We start from the raw sequence: 19141 nt of genomic DNA on the forward strand, positions 1-19141 counted from the left end.
CATCCAGTAGCACAAATCACTTACCCAATAGATGAGCACTATAGTCCCAGGTCTCTGAGTGGCTAAAACAACTGCAGAGCATTCATCTGGGTCCCTGTGGCTAAGCCAATAGGAAAGCACTATAGTAGTCCCAGGTCTCTGAGTGGCTAAAACAACTGCAGAGCATTCATCTGGGTCCCTGTGGCTAAGCCAATAGGAAAGCACTATAGTAGTCCCAGGTCTCTGAGTGGCTAAAACAACTGCAGAGCATTCATCTGGGTCCCTGTGGCTAAGCCAATAGGAAAGCACTATAGTAGTCCCAGGTCTCTGAGTGGCTAAAACAACTGCAGAGCATGCATCTGGGTCCCTGTGGCTAAGCCAATAGGAAAGCACTATAGTAGTCCCAGGTCCCTGAGTGGCTAAAACAACAGCAGAGCATTACTCTCATTACAACTTATTTTTAACTAAGACAAAATCATTTATAAATGAATTTTTCCAGTTTAATATTGGTTCAGTAAATCCCCTTATTGTTTGGGATACCTTTAAATGTATCTTCAGGGGTCATTCAATTCAATATTCATCAATAATAAAAAAAAGCAGTTTCTGTCTAAAGATCCAAGACTAAGAAGGGAAATCCCATGAACTAATAGTACCGCAATAAAAACGAAACTAGAGATACAAAATAAATTGTAGGAAAAACAAAAAGAACTTCAGGAACTTATTCAGAAAGATCTAATGTAATCTATTACAAAAATAAATCAAAATAGATGGAATATGGAGAAAAATGCTCAAAAATTCTTCCTAAATCTCCAATACAGGAATGATAACAAAAATAATTTACAGAAACTCGTTACTGAAGACGGAGTCATCTATGATTCTCCGAATGGTATTTTAAAAGAGGAAGCTAATTGTTTTAGGCAGATGTTCTCTTTTCCGTCTCATCCTCTCCCACTGAATGAAGGTTACGGTAAGGAATTATTTCATAATAATATAAAAAAAAATTGAAAATGAACAAATGTACAGAAAGATCAGTGCGAAGGCCAAGTTACAGAGGAATACCTTTTTCAGTCTGGAAAGATGCCAGGGCTTGATGGCATACCAGTAGAGGTATATCAAGCCTTTTTTTTGATATACTAAAAGCTTCATTGTCTTAACTACTCCTATAGAAATGGTAGTCTGCCAGGTACTCAGCAGGAAGGTCTGATTTCTCTATTATTAAAAAAGACCCAGACGGAAAATATAAAGACCCAGTCCATCTAAAAAACTGGAGGCCCCTTACACTTCAATGTTGTGATGCAAAAATACTAGCAAAATGCATAGCGCTCAGAATTAAAACGGTTTTACCAGGTATTGTTCATCCTGATCAGACAGGTTTTTTACATGGACATATCGTACATGGATGATAATATACGACAACTACTAGAAATAATAGAACATCATGACATCATGATCAACATCATACGGGGCGGCAGGGTAGCCTAGTGTTTAGAGTGTTGGACTAGTAACCGGAAGGTTGCAAGTTCAAACCCCCGAGCTGACAAGGTCGTTCTGTCGTTCTGCCCCTGAACAGGCAGCTAACCCACTGTTCCTAGGCCGTCATTGAAAATAAGAATTTGTTCTTAACTGACTTGCCTAGTTAAATAAAGGTAAAATAAAAATGAAACATCTAAGAAAGCCAGGATTGGTGTTGATTTTGAAAAGGCATTTGATAAAGTAAGACTGGATTTATTTATAAATGCCTGGATTTTTTCAATTTTGGTAATTCTCTTATAAAATGGGTAAAAATAATGTATAGCAACTCCAGGTGTAAAATAGTAAACAATGGCTACTTCTCAGAGAGCTTTGAATTGTCAAGAGGAGTTAAACAAGGGTGTCCGCTGTCACCATATCTATTCATTATGTCCATGGAAATGCTTGCTATTAAAATCAGATCAAATAGCAACATTAGAGGATTAGAAATCCAAGGCTTAAAACCAAAGGTGTCCATGTATGACTCAGGTTTTATATTAAGTCCTCAAGTCCCTGCAATCTCTCATTAATCTCTCTGGGATATGTGGGACGCTAGCAATGTCTCATTGATGATCTAGATAACTATTCTGCCCACCTCTGGACTAAAACCTAATTATGATATTATGATATTACGTATTGGATCTTTAAAAAATACAACTTTTGCATTAACCTGCCTTTTACCGATAAAAGGCGCTGATGGTGAAGTTGACATAATTGGTATATCATATCACAACATATATAAATGAGCTCTTCAATAGAAAACTTGTAAAAAACAGACAAGATCCTGTAACCATGGTGATGTAAATACCTGTCTATTTATGGGAGAAATTGCCCTGATTAACTCCTTAGTCTCAGTTTGCTCATGAAGCTGATGACTCCTGAAGATTCATTTTTTCAAATCAAATGAGCAAAAAATATTTCGCTTTATCTGGGACTCTAAACCCCAAAAAATAAATAAACAAGATAAAACGTGCCTATATACTGAATATGTACTGGGTGGGTTGAGCTTATTAAATATAAAAGCACTAAACCTCTCTCTAAAAGCTTCACTTATTCAAAAGTTTTACTGCCTTTGTGCAAATTTCCATGTCTCTTGATTAATTGAAAATGATACTTTTTTCAAAGTATCTCTCTTTTTTTTCAAACAAGCATTGCAGAGCTGGCTACAATTTCAATTTCATCCCCCTGAAAAGATAGAACAAATATTACAACAAACATTATGGCTGAACTCAAATGTGCTGGTTGATAAAATACCTGTATTTATTGAAAAGGGTATTTTGTTCTTAAATGATCTTGTAAATTGGAATGGCAGAGTTATGTCCTTCATGGAGTTCTCAGAATTGTACAGCTCAATCCAAAAGTGCAACCAATTGATTACCCCCAAAATTGAGGAGGCAGGTGGCAGCAGGAGGAGGTAGGGAACTGGTCTGTCTGCTCAATATAAATGATCAAAACTAGAGGAGGAATAAAAATAGCATAAATAGGAAAGTACACCAGTTTCATTTGAGGACCAGGATGTTGACAGCTGTGCCATACAGATTGCAGAATAGTTGGGAAGAGATTTTTGATGTACCGATTCCATGGTACAGGTTGTATGAGTTAATATATAAAACAACACAAGATTCAAGACTTTGTGCTTTTCAGCTAAAAGTATTATATATAGAATTCTTGCCACCAACAAAATGTTGAATATTTGGGGGATAAAGTCATCGAAGCTCTGCAGATTTTGTTGTGAGGATACAGAATCAATAGACCATTTATTTAGGTGTTGACCTCAGGTAGCCTGGTTCTGGTCTCAGGTTCAAGAATGGCTGAAAATGCAGAACATTGATCTAAAATTGACCCTATAAATAGTAATGTTCGGGGATCTGGAGAGACCGGGTCAGTCAATTACTAATATTCTAATACTCTTAGTAAAAGTATTTATCTTCAACACGCAATCTGTGGATTCTATTCGATTAGATAGATTGAAATTGTACGTTAAACATCACAGTATAGTCGAAAGATATGTGTTGCGTAGAAACCCGAAAATGGTAGATGGGATGGGCTGAAGGTGACCAGCAGAGATAGATGGGATGGGCTGAGGGTGACCAGCAGAGATAGACGGGATGGGCTGAGGGTGTCCAGCAGAGATAGATGGGATGGGCTGAGGGTGACCAGCAGAGGTAGATGGGATGGGATGAGGGAAACTGAGGGCTGGTATGTGGAATTGGAGACAAGTGGGAGTGGAGTTGCTGTGTGAGAGAGAGAATGATGGTCAAAGATAAAAGTAAATAAATAAAAGCAAAATAAAACATAATAAAAGTAGATTTGAATGACTCTGAGGGACAGTGTTTTTACAACTAATGCCGGTGTGCCTGAGGTTGATGCCGTGCAGGTGTTGCATATACACACACTCTCATTCAAATAAACACATACAAGAAGTGCCAGACATGCACACAAACAGCAGGGTAGCCTAGTGGTTAGAGTGTTGGACTAGTAACCGGAAGGTTGCGAGTTCAAACCCCCAAGCTGACAAGGTACAAATCTGTCGTTCTGCCCCTGAACAGGCAGTTAATCCACTGTTCCCAGGCCATCATTAAAAATAAGAATTTGTTCTTAACTGACTTGCCTGGTTAAATAAAGGTAAAAAAAAAAAAAAAATTAATTGTTATGATTTCAGTTGTCCTTGTTGTCCTTTGTTTTAAATGTACTTATTTATAACAACAACAATGTGCTTGTTGTTTGCTGTTTTTTCAGTCTTTCTCTTTTTTCTCTTTTGTTCTTTCTGGTTGGTGCTTTGGGGGGTTCTTGGGGGAGGGGGATATATTTAATTGTATTATTTATTTATTTATTAGCCTGGTGGGAGATCTGTCAACGTGCCCTTGAGCAAGGCATTGACCTGGATGCTTCTGTGTGTCTCTGAATGGGAGTCTGTTGGATGACTGGTATGATGTAGTTGTTGGATGACTGGTGTGGTGGAGTTGTTGGATGACTGGTGTGGTGGAGTTGTTGGATGACTGGTGTGGTGGAGTTGTTGGATGACTGGTGTGATGTAGTTGTTGGATGACTGGTATGATGTAGTTGTTGGATGACTGGTGTGGTGTAGTTGTTGGATGACTGGTGTGGTGGAGTTGTTGGATGACTGGTGTGGTGGTGTTGTTGGATGACTGGTGTGGTGGTGTTGTTGGATGACTGGTGTGGTGGAGTTGTTGGATGACTGGTGTGGTGGAGTTGTTGGATGACTGGTGTGGTGGAGTTGTTGGATGACTGGTGTGGTGGAGTTGTTGGATGACTGGTGTGGTGGAGTTGTTGGATGACTGGTCTGATGTAGTTGTTGGATGACTGGTGTGATGTGTGGTGGAGTTGTTGGATGACTGGTCTGGTGGAGTTGTTGGATGACTGGTCTGGTGGAGTTGTTGGATGACTGGTCTGGTGGAGTTGTTGGATGACTGGTCTGGTGGAGTTGTTGGATGACTGGTCTGGTGGAGTTGTTGGATGACTGGTGTGGTGTAGTTGTTGGATGACTGGTCTGGTGGAGTTGTTGGATGACTGGTGTGGTGTAGTTGTTGGATGACTGGTCTGGTGGAGTTGTTGGATGACTGGTCTGGTGGAGTTGTTGGATGACTGGTCTGGTGGAGTTGTTGGATGACTGGTCTGGTGGAGTTGTTGGATGACTGGTCTGGTGGAGTTGTTGGATGACTGGTCTGGTGGAGTTGTTGGATGACTGGTCTGGTGGAGTTGTTGGATGACTGGTGTGGTGTAGTTGTTGGATGACTGGTGTGGTGTAGTTGTTGGATGACTGGTGTGGTGTAGTTGTTGGATGACTGGTGTGGTGTAGTTGTTGGATGACTGGTGTGGTGGAGTTGTTGGATGACTGGTGTGGTGGAGTTGTTGGATGACTGGTATGATGTAGTTGTTGGATGACTGGTGTGGTGTAGTTGTTGGATGACTGGTGTGATGTAGTTGTTGGATGACTGGTGTGGTGGAGTTGTTGGATGACTGGTGTGGTGGAGTTGTTGGATGACTGGTGTGGTGGAGTTGTTGGATGACTGGTGTGGTGGAGTTGTTGGATGACTGGTGTGGTGGAGTTGTTGGATGACTGGTGTGGTGGAGTTGTTGGATGACTGGTGTGGTGGAGTTGTTGGATGACTGGTGTGGTGGAGTTGTTGGATGACTGGTGTGGTGGAGTTGTTGGATGACTGGTATGATGTAGTTGTTGGATGACTGGTGTGGTGTAGTTGTTGGATGACTGGTGTGGTGGAGTTGTTGGATGACTGGTGTGGTGGAGTTGTTGGATGACTGGTGTGGTGGAGTTGTTGGATGACTGGTGTGGTGGAGTTGTTGGATGACTGGTGTGGTGGAGTTGTTGGATGACTGGTGTGGTGGAGTTGTTGAGGGGCTTCACTGCAAGTATATTATATGTTTCGGATATTCAAATAAAAACATTTCTTTAAATTCATAAATAAAAAAGGGAATCACTGTAGTCCCATGTCCCAGAGTGGCTAAACCAATCACTAGGCCAGTAGTATTGAGTTATTTCTTTACAACCATAGTCCCATGTCCCAGAGTGGCGAAACCAATCACTAGGCCAGTAGTACTGAGTTATTTCTTTACAACCATAGTCCCATGTCCCTGAGTGGCTAAACCAATCACTAGGCCAGTAGTATTGAGTTATTTCTTTACATCCAAATCTCTATGTTTGATGTAAACAGGCAGATTATATGTATATAATAGAAAAGTCCAGACACCTTTTATGTGATTTCACTTGTTTTTGTTAAACTTTACCCCAAACAGCGAATCACTTCCTAATCCTCATTGTACAGTACAGGGGGCCCTGAAAAAACATGAACAAATTCTCAAAAAAAACACCCCAAAACGAAAAACGTATTGTGATGTCATTAGAGCTCGGAATGGTGTCATTCCAAACTTTATCCACAAGTTAAATTACAAATCGATGGAAAGTTTTGTTGGAGGAAACATATGATATTATAAAATCCATGTACAAAAAAACAGGTGTGTGGTTAAAATAGGTTAAAATAGCCAAAAAACACATTTCTTTCCACAGGGCCGTGGGGTGAGACAGGGATGCAGCTTGAGCCCCATCCTCTTCAACATAGATATTAACAAATTGGAGAGGGCACTAGAACAGTCTGCAGCACCCGGCCTCACCCTACTAGAATCTGAAGTCAAATGTCCACTGTTTCCTGACAATCTGTCTCCAACCAAGGAGGGCCTACAGCAGCACCTAGATCATCTGCACAGATTCTGTAAGACCTGGGCCCTGACAGTAAATCTCTGTAAGACAAAAATAATGGTTTTCCAAAAAAGGTCCAGTTGCCAGGACAACACATGCGAATTCCATCTAGACATCGTTGCCCTAGAGCACACAATAAAGCTATGCATACCTCATACCCCGAATCATACCCTTAAACATCAGCGCCACAGGTAAGTTCCACAAAGCTGTGAATGATCTGAGAGACAAGGCAAGAAGGGCCTTCTGTGCCATCAAAAGAAACATTAAACGTAACCAATTAGGATCCAGCTACAAATACTTGAATCCTTTATAGAACCCATTGGCCTTTATGGTTGTGAGGTCTGGGATCCAACCAAGAATTCACAAAATGGGACAAACACCAAATTGAGACTCTGCATGCAGAATTCTGCAAAAAGATCCTCCGTGTACAACGTAGAACACCAAATAATGCATGCAGAGCAGAATTAGGCCGATACCAACTAATTATCAAAATCCAGAAAAGAGCCGTTAAATTCTACAACCACCAAAAAGGAAGCGATTCCCAAACCTTCCTTAAAACCAAGCCATCACCTACAGAGATATGAACCTGGAGAAGAGTCCCCTAAGCAAGCTGGTCCTGGGGCTCTGTTCACAAACACAAACACACCCCACACAATTTGACCCAACCAAATCATGAGAAAACAAAAAAGATAACCGGGTGTAACATTACTGTATGCCAGGATGCAGCCAAGTCATTTGTGTCTCAGTGACCAAACCTCCTTCCTTTACCCATGAGGCCAGGCACCAGTTAATTGCCTGTTGAACTGGGGATGAGCTGAAACCTCCCTCCTCTTCTTCCACTTCGCCATGTCTCTTCTTTCTCCTCTTCCACCTCCTCCTCTTCTACCTGCTCCTCTACCTCCTCTGCCTTTTCCTCTTCCACCTCCTCTTCCACCTCCTCCTCTTTTACCTGCTCCTCTACCTCCTCTGCCTTTTCCTCTTCCACCTCCTCCTCTTCCACCACCTTCTCCTCCTCCACATCCTCCTCCTCCACATCCAACTCCTTCTCTTCCACCTCCTCCTCTTCCACCTCCTTCTCTTCCACCTCCTTCTCCTCTACCTCCTCCTCTTCCACCACCTTCTCCTCCTCCTCCTCCTCCACATCCTCCTCCAACTCCTCCTCTTCCACCTCCTTCTCCTCTACCTACTCCTCTTCCAGCACCTTCTCCTCCACATCCTTCCACATCCTCCTCCAACTCCTTCTCTTCCACCTCCTCCTCATCCTTCTCCTCTACCTCCTCCTCCTCCACCTCCTTCTCCTCCTCATCCACCTCCTTCTACTTCACCTCCTTCTCCTCCACCCCCACCCCCTTCTCATCCTCTACCTCCTCCACCTCCTTCTCCTCCACCTGCACCTCCTCCTCATCCACCTCCTCCACCTCCATCTCCTCCACTTCTTCTTCTTCTTCCTCTTCCTCTGATTTCTCCTTCTCTTCCTCCCCGTCACCACACCCCCTCTCCTCTCAGCCCTTAGATAACAACGGGAATAGAAGTGCCATTGTTAGCAGTATTAAAACCGTCATTTTGAGAACAGAACAAAGGCTACTGTGAACTGATTGATAAAAGTGTCATTCCCAGACCGAAGCTTTCATGTAGGGCGCTGAGGGAAGAGAGAGAGGAGGAGGAGGAGGTGTGGGGGGGGTGGAAGAGGAGGGAGGAGGAGGAGGAGGTGGAGAGGGGAGGAGGAGGTGGAGGGAGGAGCAGGAGGGAGGAGAGGAGAAGGAAGGGGAGAAGAGGAGGGGAGGCAGAGGAGGAGGTGGAGGGAGGAGGAGGAGAGGAGGAGGTGTAGTGAGGAGAAGGAAGGGGAGAGGAGGAGGAAGGGGAGAGGAGGAGGAGGAGAGGGAGAGGAGGTGTAGGGAGGAGAAGGAATGGGAGAGGAGGAAGGGGAGAGAAGGAGGAAGAGGAGAGGAGGAGGTGGAGGGAGGAGAGGAGGAGGTGGAGGGGGAGGTGGAGGAGGTGTAGTGAGGAGAAGGAAGGGGGGAGGAAGGGGAGAGGAGGTGGAGGGAGGCAGAGAAGGATGGGGAGAGGAGGAGGAAGGGGAGAGGAGGGGGGGAGGAGGTGGAGGGAGGAGGAGGAAGGGGAGAGGAGGAGGAGGAGAGGGAGAGGATGTGTAGGGAGGAGAAGGAATGGGAAGGAGGAGGAGGAAGAGGAGAGGAGAGGAGGAGGAGGTGGAGGGAGGAGGAGAATGAAAGGGAGAGGAGGAGGAGGAGGGGAGAGGAGGAGGAGGTGGAGGGAGGAGGAGGAGAGGAGGAGGAGGAAGGGGAGAGGAGAGAAGGAGTAGGTGGAGGGAGAGGGAGAAGGAAGGGGATAGGAGGAGGAAGGGGAGATGAGGAGAGGAGGAGGAAGGGGAGAGGAGGAGGAAGGGGAGAGGAGGAGGTGGAGGGAGGAGGAGGAGGTGGAGGAGGAAGGGGGGAGGAGGAGGAAGGGAAGAGGAGGAGGAAGAGGGGAGGAGGAAGATGAGAGGAGAGACCCTAAGATACACCATCCAGTGTCCAGTGTCCTTTCCTTTCCTCCGTTTAAACTCTGAGGAGGGAGGAGGAGGAAGAGAGGAGGAGGGAGGGGAGAGGGGGGGTAGAGGAGAAAGGGGAGAGAAGGAGGAAGGGGAGAGGAGGGGAGGAGGAGGAGGAGGAGGGAGGGGAGAGGGGGTAGAGGAATGAAGGGGAGAGAAGGAGGAAGGGGAGAAGAGGAGAGGAGGAGGAGGAAGGGGAGAGGAGGAGGAAGGGGAGGGAGGAGGAGAGGAGGAGGAGGAGGAAGAGGAGAGGAGGAGGAGGGAGGGGAGAGGAGGAGGAAGGGGAGAGGAGGAAGAAGGGGAGGGAGGAGGAGGAGGAGAGGAGGAGGAAGAGGAGGGGAGGAGGAAGATGAGAGGAGAGACCCTTTAAGATACACCATCCAGTGTCCAGTGTCCTTTCCTCTGTTTAAACTCTGAGGAGGGAGGAGGAGGAAGAGAGGAGGAGGGAGGGGAGAGGGGGCGTAGAGGAGGAAGGGGAGAGAAGGAGGAAGGGGAGAGGGGAGGAGGAGGAGGAGGGAGGGGAGAGGGGGGTAGAGGAGGAAGGGGAGAGAAGGAGGAAGGGGAGAGGAGGAGGAGGAAGAGGAGAGGATGAGGAAGGGGAGAGAAGAAGGAAGGGGAGAGGAGGGGAGGAGGAGGAGAGGAGGAGGAAGGGGAGAGGAGGGGGAGAGGAGGAGGAAGGGGAGAGGAGGAGGAAGGGGAGAGGAGGAAGAAGGGGAGGGAGGAGAGGAGGAGGAAGAGGAGGGGAGGAGGAAGATGAGAGGAGAGACCCTTTAAGATACACCATCCAGTGTCCAGTGTCCTTTCCTCCATTTAAACTCTGAGGAGGAGGAAGAGAGGAGGAGGGAGGGGAGAGGGGGCATAGAGGAGGAAGGGGAGAGAAGGAGGAATGGGAGAGGAGAGGAGGAGGAGGAGGGGAGGAGGAAGATGAGAGGAGAGACCCTTTAAGATACACCATCCAGTGTCCAGTGTCCTTTCCTCCATTTAAACTCTGAGGAGGAGGAAGAGAGGAGGAGGGAGGGGAGAGGGGGCGTAGAGGAGGAAGGGGAGAGAAGGAGGAATGGGAGAGGAGAGGAGGAGGAGGAGGGGAGGAGGAAGATGAGAGGAGAGACCCTTTAAGATACACCATCCAGTGTCCAGTGTCCGTTCCTCCATTTAAACTCTGAGGAGGAGGAAGAGAGGAGGAGGGAGGGGAGAGGGGGCGTAGAGGAGGAAGGGGAGAGAAGGAGGAAGGGGAGAGGAGAGGAGGAGGAAGATGAGCGGAGAGACCCTTTAAGATACACCATCCAGTGTCCAGTGTCCTTTCCTCCATTTAAACTCTGAGGAGGAGGAAGAGAGGAGGAGGGAGGGGAGAGGGGGCGTAGAGGAGGAAGGGGAGAGAAGGAGGAAGGGGAGAGGAGAGGAGGGGAGGAGGAGGAGGAGTGAGGGGAGAGGGGGGAGAGGAGGAAGGGGAGAGAAGGAGGAAGGGGAGAGGAGGAGGAGGAAGAGGAGAGGATGAGGAAGGAGGAAGGGGAGAGGAGGGGTGGAGGAGGAGGGAGGGGAGAGGAGGGGAGGAGGAGGAAGGGGAGAGGAGGAGGAAGAAGGGGAGGGAGGAGGAGGAGGAGGAGGAGGAAGGAGGGAGGAGGAGAAGGAAGGGGAGAGAAGGAGGAGTTGTAAGGAGGAGGAGGAGGAAGGAGGGAGGAGGAGGAGAGGAGGAGGAGGAGGAGGAAGGAGGGAGGAGGAGAAGGAAGGGGAGAGAAGGAGGAGTTGTAGGGAGGAGGAGGAGGAGAGGAGGTTGAAGGGGAGAGGAGGATGAAGATGAGAGGAGAGACCCTTAAAGATACACCATGTTCTGCCCCTGGCGTCCAGTGTCCTTTCCTTTACTCTGTTTAAACTCTGTCAAGATGAGCGGACACACACAGTGCTGAGCTGACAGCTGGGTAGCAGACAGAGCAGAGTCCCGGTGAGGAGAGGCACAGAGGAGGCTCAGGGGCGAGTCGGAGTGAGGAGGAGCGAGGAGGGAGTCCCCAGACACACAGGACTCTTCTATGGCGCTAATTAGTACTCTAAATCATACTGTCAGCTGTCACTCAGGACAGAGAAGAAAGAGGAGAGAGAGAGAAATGGAGGGGAGGGGACCCAGAGACACATGGCTATGATCATCAGGGCTGAGAGAAAGCGAGAGAGAGAGATGGAGGGGAGGGGACCCAGAGACACATGGCTATGATCATCAGGGCTGAGAGAAAGCGAGAGAGAGGGGGATCTTTATAGGTGCTGCTGTGCTCAGCCATTTTAAAGCAGAGGAATTATAATGACCCTGGCCTGGTGTGACTACAGAGGAGAGGACCGGATGGAGGAGTGGAGGGATGGAGGGGTGTAGGAGTAGAGGGATGGAGGGGTGTAGGAGTGGAGGGGTGGAGTAGTGGAGGATGGAGTAGTGGAGTAGTGGAGTAGTGGAGGATGGAGTAGTGGAGGATGGAGTAGTGGAGGATGGAGGAGTGGAGTAGTGGAGGAGTGGAGGATGGAGGAGTGGAGTAGAGGAGGAGGAGTGAAGTAGTGGAGTATGGAGTAGTGGAGTAGTGGAGGGATGAGTCCTAATGTTTTCTGACAGATTATTAATGGAGTAGTGGAGGATGGAGGAGTGGAGTAGTGGAGGATGGAGTAGTGGATGAGTGGAGTAGTGGAGGAGTGGAGGATGGAGTAGTGGAGGATGGAGTAGTGGAGGATGGAGGAGTGGAGGATGGAGTAGTGGAGTAGTGGAGGATGGAGGAGTGGAGGGTGGAGGAGTGAAGTAGTGGAGGATGGAGGAGTGGAGTAGAGGAGGATGGAGGAGTGGAGTAGTGGAGGATGGAATAGTGGAGGATGGAGTAGTGGAGGATGGAGTAGTGGAGGATGGAGTAGTGGAGGGGTGGAGTAGTGGAGGGTGGAATAGTGGAGGATGGAGTAGTGGAGGGTGGAATAGTGGAGGATGGAGGAGTGGAGGATGGAGGAGTGGAGGATGGAGGAGTGGAGGGGTGGAGTAGTGGAGGGGTGGAGTAGTGGAGTAGTGGAGGAGTGGAGGGTGGAGTTGTGGAGGATGGAGTAGTGGAGGATGGAGTAGTGGAGTAGTGGAGGATGGAGGAGTGGAGTAGAGGAGGAGGAGTGGAGTAGTGGAGGAGTGGAGTAGTGGATGATGGAGGAGTGGAGTAGTGGAGGATGGAGTAGTGGAGGATGGAGGAGTGGAGGATGGAGTAGTGGAGGGGTGGAATAGTGGAGGATGGAGTAGTGGAGGGGTGGAGTAGTGGAGGGGTGGAATAGTGGAGGATGGAGTAGTGGAGGATGGAGGAGTGGAGGATGGAGTAGTGGAGGATGGAGTAGTGGAGGGGTGGAGTAGTGGAGGGGTGGAGTAGTGGAGTAGTGGAGTAGTGGAGGATGGAGTAGTGGAGGATGGAGTAGTGGAGTAGAGGAGGGGTGGAATAGTGGAGGATGGAGTAGTGGAGGATGGAGTAGTGGAGGATGGAGTAGTGGAGTAGTGGAGGATGGAGTAGTGGAGGATGGAGGAGTGGAGTAGTGGAGGAGTGGAGGATGGAGGAGTGGAGTAGAGGAGGAGGAGTGAAGTAGTGGAGTATGGAGGAGTGGAGTAGTGGAGTAGTGGAGGGATGAGTCCTAATGTTTTCTGACAGATTATTAATGGAGTAGTGGAGGATGGAGGAGTGGAGTAGTGGAGGATGGATGAGTGGAGTAGTGGAGTAGTGGAGGATGGAGTAGTGGAGGATGGAGTAGTGGAGGATGGAGTAGTGGAGTAGTGGAGGATGGAGGAGTGGAGGGTGGAGGAGTGAAGTAGTGGAGGATGGAGGAGTGGAGTAGAGGAGGATGGAGGAGTGGAGTAGTGGAGGATGGAGGAGTGGAGTAGTGGATGAGTGGAGTAGTGGATGAGTGGAGTAGTGGAGTAGTGGAGGATGGAGTAGTGGAGGATGGAGTAGTGGAGGATGGAGTAGTGGAGTAGTGGAGGGTGGAGGGTGGAGGAGTGAAGTAGTGGAGGATGGAGGAGTAGAGGAGGATGGAGGAGTGGAGTAGTGGAGGATGGAGGAGTGAAGTAGTGGAGGATGGAGGAGTGAAGTAGTGGAGGAGTGGAGTAGTGGAGGATGGAGTAGTGGAGGATGGAGGAGTGGAGTAGTGGAGTATGGAGGAGTGGAGTAGTGGAGTAGTGGAGGGATGAGTCCTAATGTTTTCTGACAGATTATTAATGGAGTAGTGGAGGATGGAGGAGTGGAGTGATGGAGGAGTGGAGGAGTGGAGTAGTGGAGGAGTGGAGGAGTGGAGGAGTGGAGGAGTGGAGGATGGAGTAGTGGAGTAGTGGAGGATGGAGTAGTGGAGGAGTGGAGGAGTGAAGTAGTGGAGGATGGAGGAGTGGAGTAGAGGAGGATGGAGGAGTGGAGTAGTGGAGGATGGAGGAGTGAAGTAGTGGAGTAGTGGAGGATGGAGTAGTGGAGGATGGAGGAGTGGAGGATGGAGGAGTGGAGGATGGAGGAGTGGAGTAGTGGAGGATGGAGTAGTGGAGGAGTGGAGTAGTGGAGTAGTGGAGTAGTGGAGGGATGAGTCCTAATGTTTTCTGACAGATTATTAATGGAGTAGTGGAGGATGGAGGAGTGGAGTGATGGAGGAGTGGAGTAGTGGAGGATGGAGGAGTGTAGGAGTGTAGGAGTGTAGGAGTGGAGGAGTGTAGGAGTGGAGGAGTGTAGGAGTGGAGGATGGAGTAGTGGAGGATGGAGTAGTGGAGGATGGAGGAGTGGAGGATGGAGGAGTGGAGGATGGAGGAGTGGAGTAGTGGAGGATGGAGGAGTGGAGTAGTGGAGGGATGAGTCCTAATGTTTTCTGACAGATTATTTTGTTTCACGTGTTTCTATATGCAGCCACAAAGTGTTGCTGAAAATGTTTACTGTGCTTTGATTGAAAGCAGTGAATCAGTGAATCAGTGAATCAGTGAATCAGTGAATCAGCTTCAACTAGTTTGGAAATGGTGTCAAACTGACTGGATAAAGTCTGTCTCATATCCATTCACAAATAGTTCTACAGTATGTTCATGGTATCGCTAGTGAACTAAAGATCTTGTTTGTATTTTCCATATGAAGTCCATGAGGACTTGCCAGACAGTGACGATGAAGAGAGTGACTCGTCAGTAGCCAACCGAATCGCATCGGTAAGAGAGTGACTCGTCAGTAGCCAACCGAATCGCATCGGTAAGAGAGTGACTCGTCAGTAGCCAACCGAATCGCATCGGTAAGAGAGTGACTCGTCAGTAGCCAACCGAATCGCATCGGTAAGAGAGTGACTCGTCAGTAGCCAACCGAATCGCATCGGTAAGAGAGTGACTCGTCAGTAGCCAACCGAATCGCATCGGTAAGAGAGTGACTCGTCAGTAGCCAACCGAATCGCATCGGTAAGAGAGTGACTCGTCAGTAGCCAACCGAATCGCATCGGTAAGAGAGTGACTCGTCAGTAGCCAACCGAATCGCATCGGTAAGAGAGTGACTCGTCAGTAGCCAACCGAATCGCATCGGTAAGAGAGTGACTCGTCAGTAGCCAACCGAATCGCATCGGTAAGAGAGTGACTCGTCAGTAGCCAACCGAATCGCATCGGTAAGGGAGTGACTCGTCAGTAGCCAACCGAATCGCATCGGTAAGAGAGTGACTCGTCAGTAGCCAACCGAATCGCATCGGTAAGAGAGTGACTCGTCAGTAGCCAACCGAATCGCATCGGTAAGAGAGTGACTCGTCAGTAGCCAACCGAATCGCATCGGTAAGAGAGTGACTCGTCAGTAGCCAACCGAATCGCATCGGTAAGAGAGTCCGTTTATTTGACTCACCTAATTTGCATACTGGTAGGCTTTTCGACGATTATGCGCAGATAAATTATGAAAACATTCAATGAAAGACTGTGAATATCCTCCTCACTTGCAGGAACAGAGAGAGCCTCTCTCTCTCCTCCAAAAATATGACAAAACAAAACAGATTTAATTGTTTTTAAAAGCTAATGATACTGATAATATATGAAATATATTAAAGATATTCATATACACTCAGACCTCTGTTGGAGGTATCTTGCCATTTTGATTGGTTCCGGACCGTTCCGACCAACATTTTTGTGTACTGAGGGCTCTGTGAATGGCGCAGCATCAATTGCAGTGCACTCCGTGACAGTTCTGTTTGTCCCGCTTCTCATGCCGTTCTCCGCTCTCCTCTGAAGTGCAGTGTGTGCCATCTGACACCCCATTTGCATAGGGAGCGACACGTCACATTTTCTGGCCTATCCACACAAAGGATTTGAACTCCCCGGTCTGTGAACCTCGCAGCTCCACTTAAATGGCATATGAAATGGGAGACGAGTGATCACAGTAGACACATGTCACTGTGATGTTCTTAGATGATTCTCTGTGTCTTTGAGGGCTTTTACGGTGCTAGTTGCTCCTCAAGTTCCTAACTGACTCCTCTTCCTCTCTCCTCTTCTCTTTTCCTCTCCTCCTCTCCCCTCCTCCTCTCTCCAGGGAGATGACTGCTCTTCTCTATGTCCTCCGGGGCTATACGGTCCTAGTTGCTCCTCTACCTGCTCCTGTCATAACCACGCCCCCTGCTCCCCCATCGATGGATCCTGTAGCTGCAGAGAAGGTACAGTACACCCCAGGGGACATAGCTCATACAACAGGCTGACTCACCCAGGGGACAGAGTTTATACAACAGAATGACTCACCCAGGGGACAGAGTTTATACAACAGAATGACTCACCCAGGGGACAGAGTTTATACAACAGACTGACTCACCCAGAGGACAGAGTTTATACAACAGAATGACTCACCCAGGGGACAGTTTATACAACAGACTGACTCACCCAGGGGACAGAGTTTATACAACAGAATTACTCACCCAGGGGACAGAGTTTATACAACAGAATGACTCACCCAGGGGACAGAGTTTATACAACAGAATGACTCACCCAGGGGACAGAGTTTATACAACAGAATGACTCACCCAGGGGACAGAGTTCATACAACAGACTGACTCACCCAGGGGACAGAGTTTATACAACAGACTGACTCACCCAGGGGACAGAGTTTATACAACAGAATGACTCACCCAGAGGACAGAGTTTATACAACGGACTGACTCACCCAGGGGACAGAGTTTATACAACAGACTGACTCACCCAGGGGACAGAGTTTATACAACGGACTGACTCACCCAGGGGACAGAGTTTATACAACAGACTGACTCACCCAGGGGACAGAGTTTATACAACAGAATGACTCACCCAGGGGACAGAGTTTATACAACAGAATGACTCACCCAGGGGACAGAGTTTATACAACAGAATGACTCACCCAGAGGACAGAGTTTATACAACAGAATGACTCACCCAGGGGACAGAGTTTATACAACAGAATGACTCACCCAGGGGACAGAGTTTATACAACAGAATGACTCACCCAGGGGACAGAGTTTATACAACAGACTGACTCACCCAGTGGACAGAGTTTATACAACAGAATGACTCACCCAGGGGACAGAGTTTATACAACAGAATGACTCACCCAGGGGACAGTTTATACAACAGACTGACTCACCCAGAGGACAGAGTTTATACAACAGAATGACTCACCCAGGGGACAGAGTTTATACAACAGAATGACTCACCCAGGAGGACAGAGTTTATACAACAGAATGACTCACCCAGGGGACAGTTTACACAACAGAATGACTCACCCAGGGGACATAGTTTATACAACAGAATGACTCACCCAGGGCACAGAGTTTATACAACAGAATGACTCACCCAGGGGACAGAGTTTATACAACAGAATGACTCACCCAGGGGACAGAGTTTATACAACAGAATGACTCACCCAGGGGACAGAGTTTATACAACAGACTGACTCACCCAGGGGACAGAGTTTATACAACAGACTGACTCACCAGGAGGACAGAGTTTATACAACAGAATGACTCACCCAGGGGACAGAGTTTATACAACAGAATGACTCACCCAGGGGACAGAGTTTATACAACAGAATGACTCACCCAGGGGACAGAGTTTATACAACAGACTGACTCACCCAGGGGACAGAGTTTATACAACAGACTGACTCACCCAGGGGACAGAGTTTATACAACAGAATGACTCACCCAGGGGACAGAGTTTATACAACAGACTGACTCACCCAGGGGACAGAGTTTATACAACAGAATGACTCACCCAGGGGACAGAGTTTATACAACAGAATGACTCACCCAGGGGACAGAGTTTATACAACAGAATGACTCACCCAGGGGACAGAGTTTATACAACAGAATGACTCACCCAGGGGACAGAGTTTATACAACAGAATGACTCACCCAGGGGACAGAGTTTATACAACAGACTGACTCACCCAGGGGACAGAGTTTATACAACAGACTGACTCACCAGGAGGACAGAGTTTATACAACAGAATGACTCACCCAGGGGACAGAGTTTATACAACAGAATGACTCACCCAGGGGACAGAGTTTATACAACAGACTGACTCACCCAGGGGACAGAGTTTATACAACAGAATGACTCACCCAGGGGACAGAGTTTATACAACAGAATGACTCACCCAGGGGACAGAGTTTATACAACAGAATGACTCACCCAGGGGACAGAGTTTATACAACAGAATGACTCACCCAGGGGACAGAGTTTATACAACAGAATGACTCACCCAGGGGACAGAGTTTATACAACAGAATGACTCACCCAGGGGACAGAGTTTATACAACAGACTGACTCACCCAGGGGACAGTTTATACAACAGACTGACTCACCCAGGGGACAGAGTTTATACAACAGACTGACTCACCCAGGGGACAGAGTTTATACAACAGAATGACTCACCCAGAGGACAGAGTTTATACAACAGAATGACTCACCCAGGGGACAGAGTTCATACAACAGACTGACTCACCCAGGGGACAGAGTTTATACAACAGACTGACTCACCCAGGGGACAGAGTTTATACAACAGAATGACTCACCCAGGGGACAGAGTTTATACAACAGAATGACTCACCCAGGGGACAGAGTTTATACAACAGAATGACTCACCCAGGGGACAGAGTTTATACAACAGAATGACTCACCCAGGGGACAGAGTTTATACAACAGAATGACTCACCCAGGGGACAGAGTTTATACAACAGAATGACTCACCCAGGGGACAGAGTTTATACAACAGAATGACTCACCCAGGGGACAGAGTTTATACAACAGACTGACTCACCCAGGGGACAGAGTTTATACAACAGAATGACTCACCCAGGGGACAGTTTATACAACAGAATGACTCACCCAGGGGACAGAGTTTATACAACAGAATGACTCACCCAGGGGACAGAGTTTATACAACAGACTGACTCACCCAGGGGACAGAGTTTATACAACAGAATGACTCACCCAGGGGACAGAGTTTATACAACAGACTGACTCACCCAGGGGACAGAGTTTATACAACAGAATGACTCACCCAGGGGACAGAGTTTATACAACAGAATGACTCACCCAGGGGACAGAGTTTATACAACAGAATGACTCACCCAGAGGACAGAGTTTATACAACAGAATGACTCACCCAGGGGACAGAGTTTATACAACAGAATGACTCACCCAGGGGACAGTTTACACAACAGAATGACTCACCCAGGGGACAGAGTTTATACAACAGAATGACTCACCCAGGGGACAGAGTTTATACAACAGAATGACTCACCCAGAGGACAGAGTTTATACAACAGAATGACTCACCCAGGGGACAGAGTTTATACAACAGACTGACTCACCCAGGGGACAGAGTTTATACAACAGAATGACTCACCCAGGGGACAGAGTTTATACAACAGAC

The 19141-nt window shown here is 47.8% G+C and overlaps 1 protein-coding gene across 1 annotated transcript in view; it reads left to right on the forward strand.

Annotated features, from left to right (window-relative positions):
• The window catches only part of megf11 (multiple EGF-like-domains 11), a 551700-nt gene that overhangs the window by 405166 nt on the left and 127393 nt on the right, over positions 1-19141 (forward strand). Inside the window, exon 13 of the mRNA XM_064990212.1 lies at positions 15773-15893. Coding sequence (XP_064846284.1) covers positions 15773-15893 — 121 coding nt within the window. The remainder of the gene's footprint in view (positions 1-15772; positions 15894-19141) is intronic.

Source organism: Oncorhynchus masou, chromosome 15, assembly GCF_036934945.1.
Source record: "Oncorhynchus masou masou isolate Uvic2021 chromosome 15, UVic_Omas_1.1, whole genome shotgun sequence".
In the NCBI taxonomy this organism is placed as follows: domain Eukaryota; kingdom Metazoa; phylum Chordata; class Actinopteri; order Salmoniformes; family Salmonidae; genus Oncorhynchus; species Oncorhynchus masou.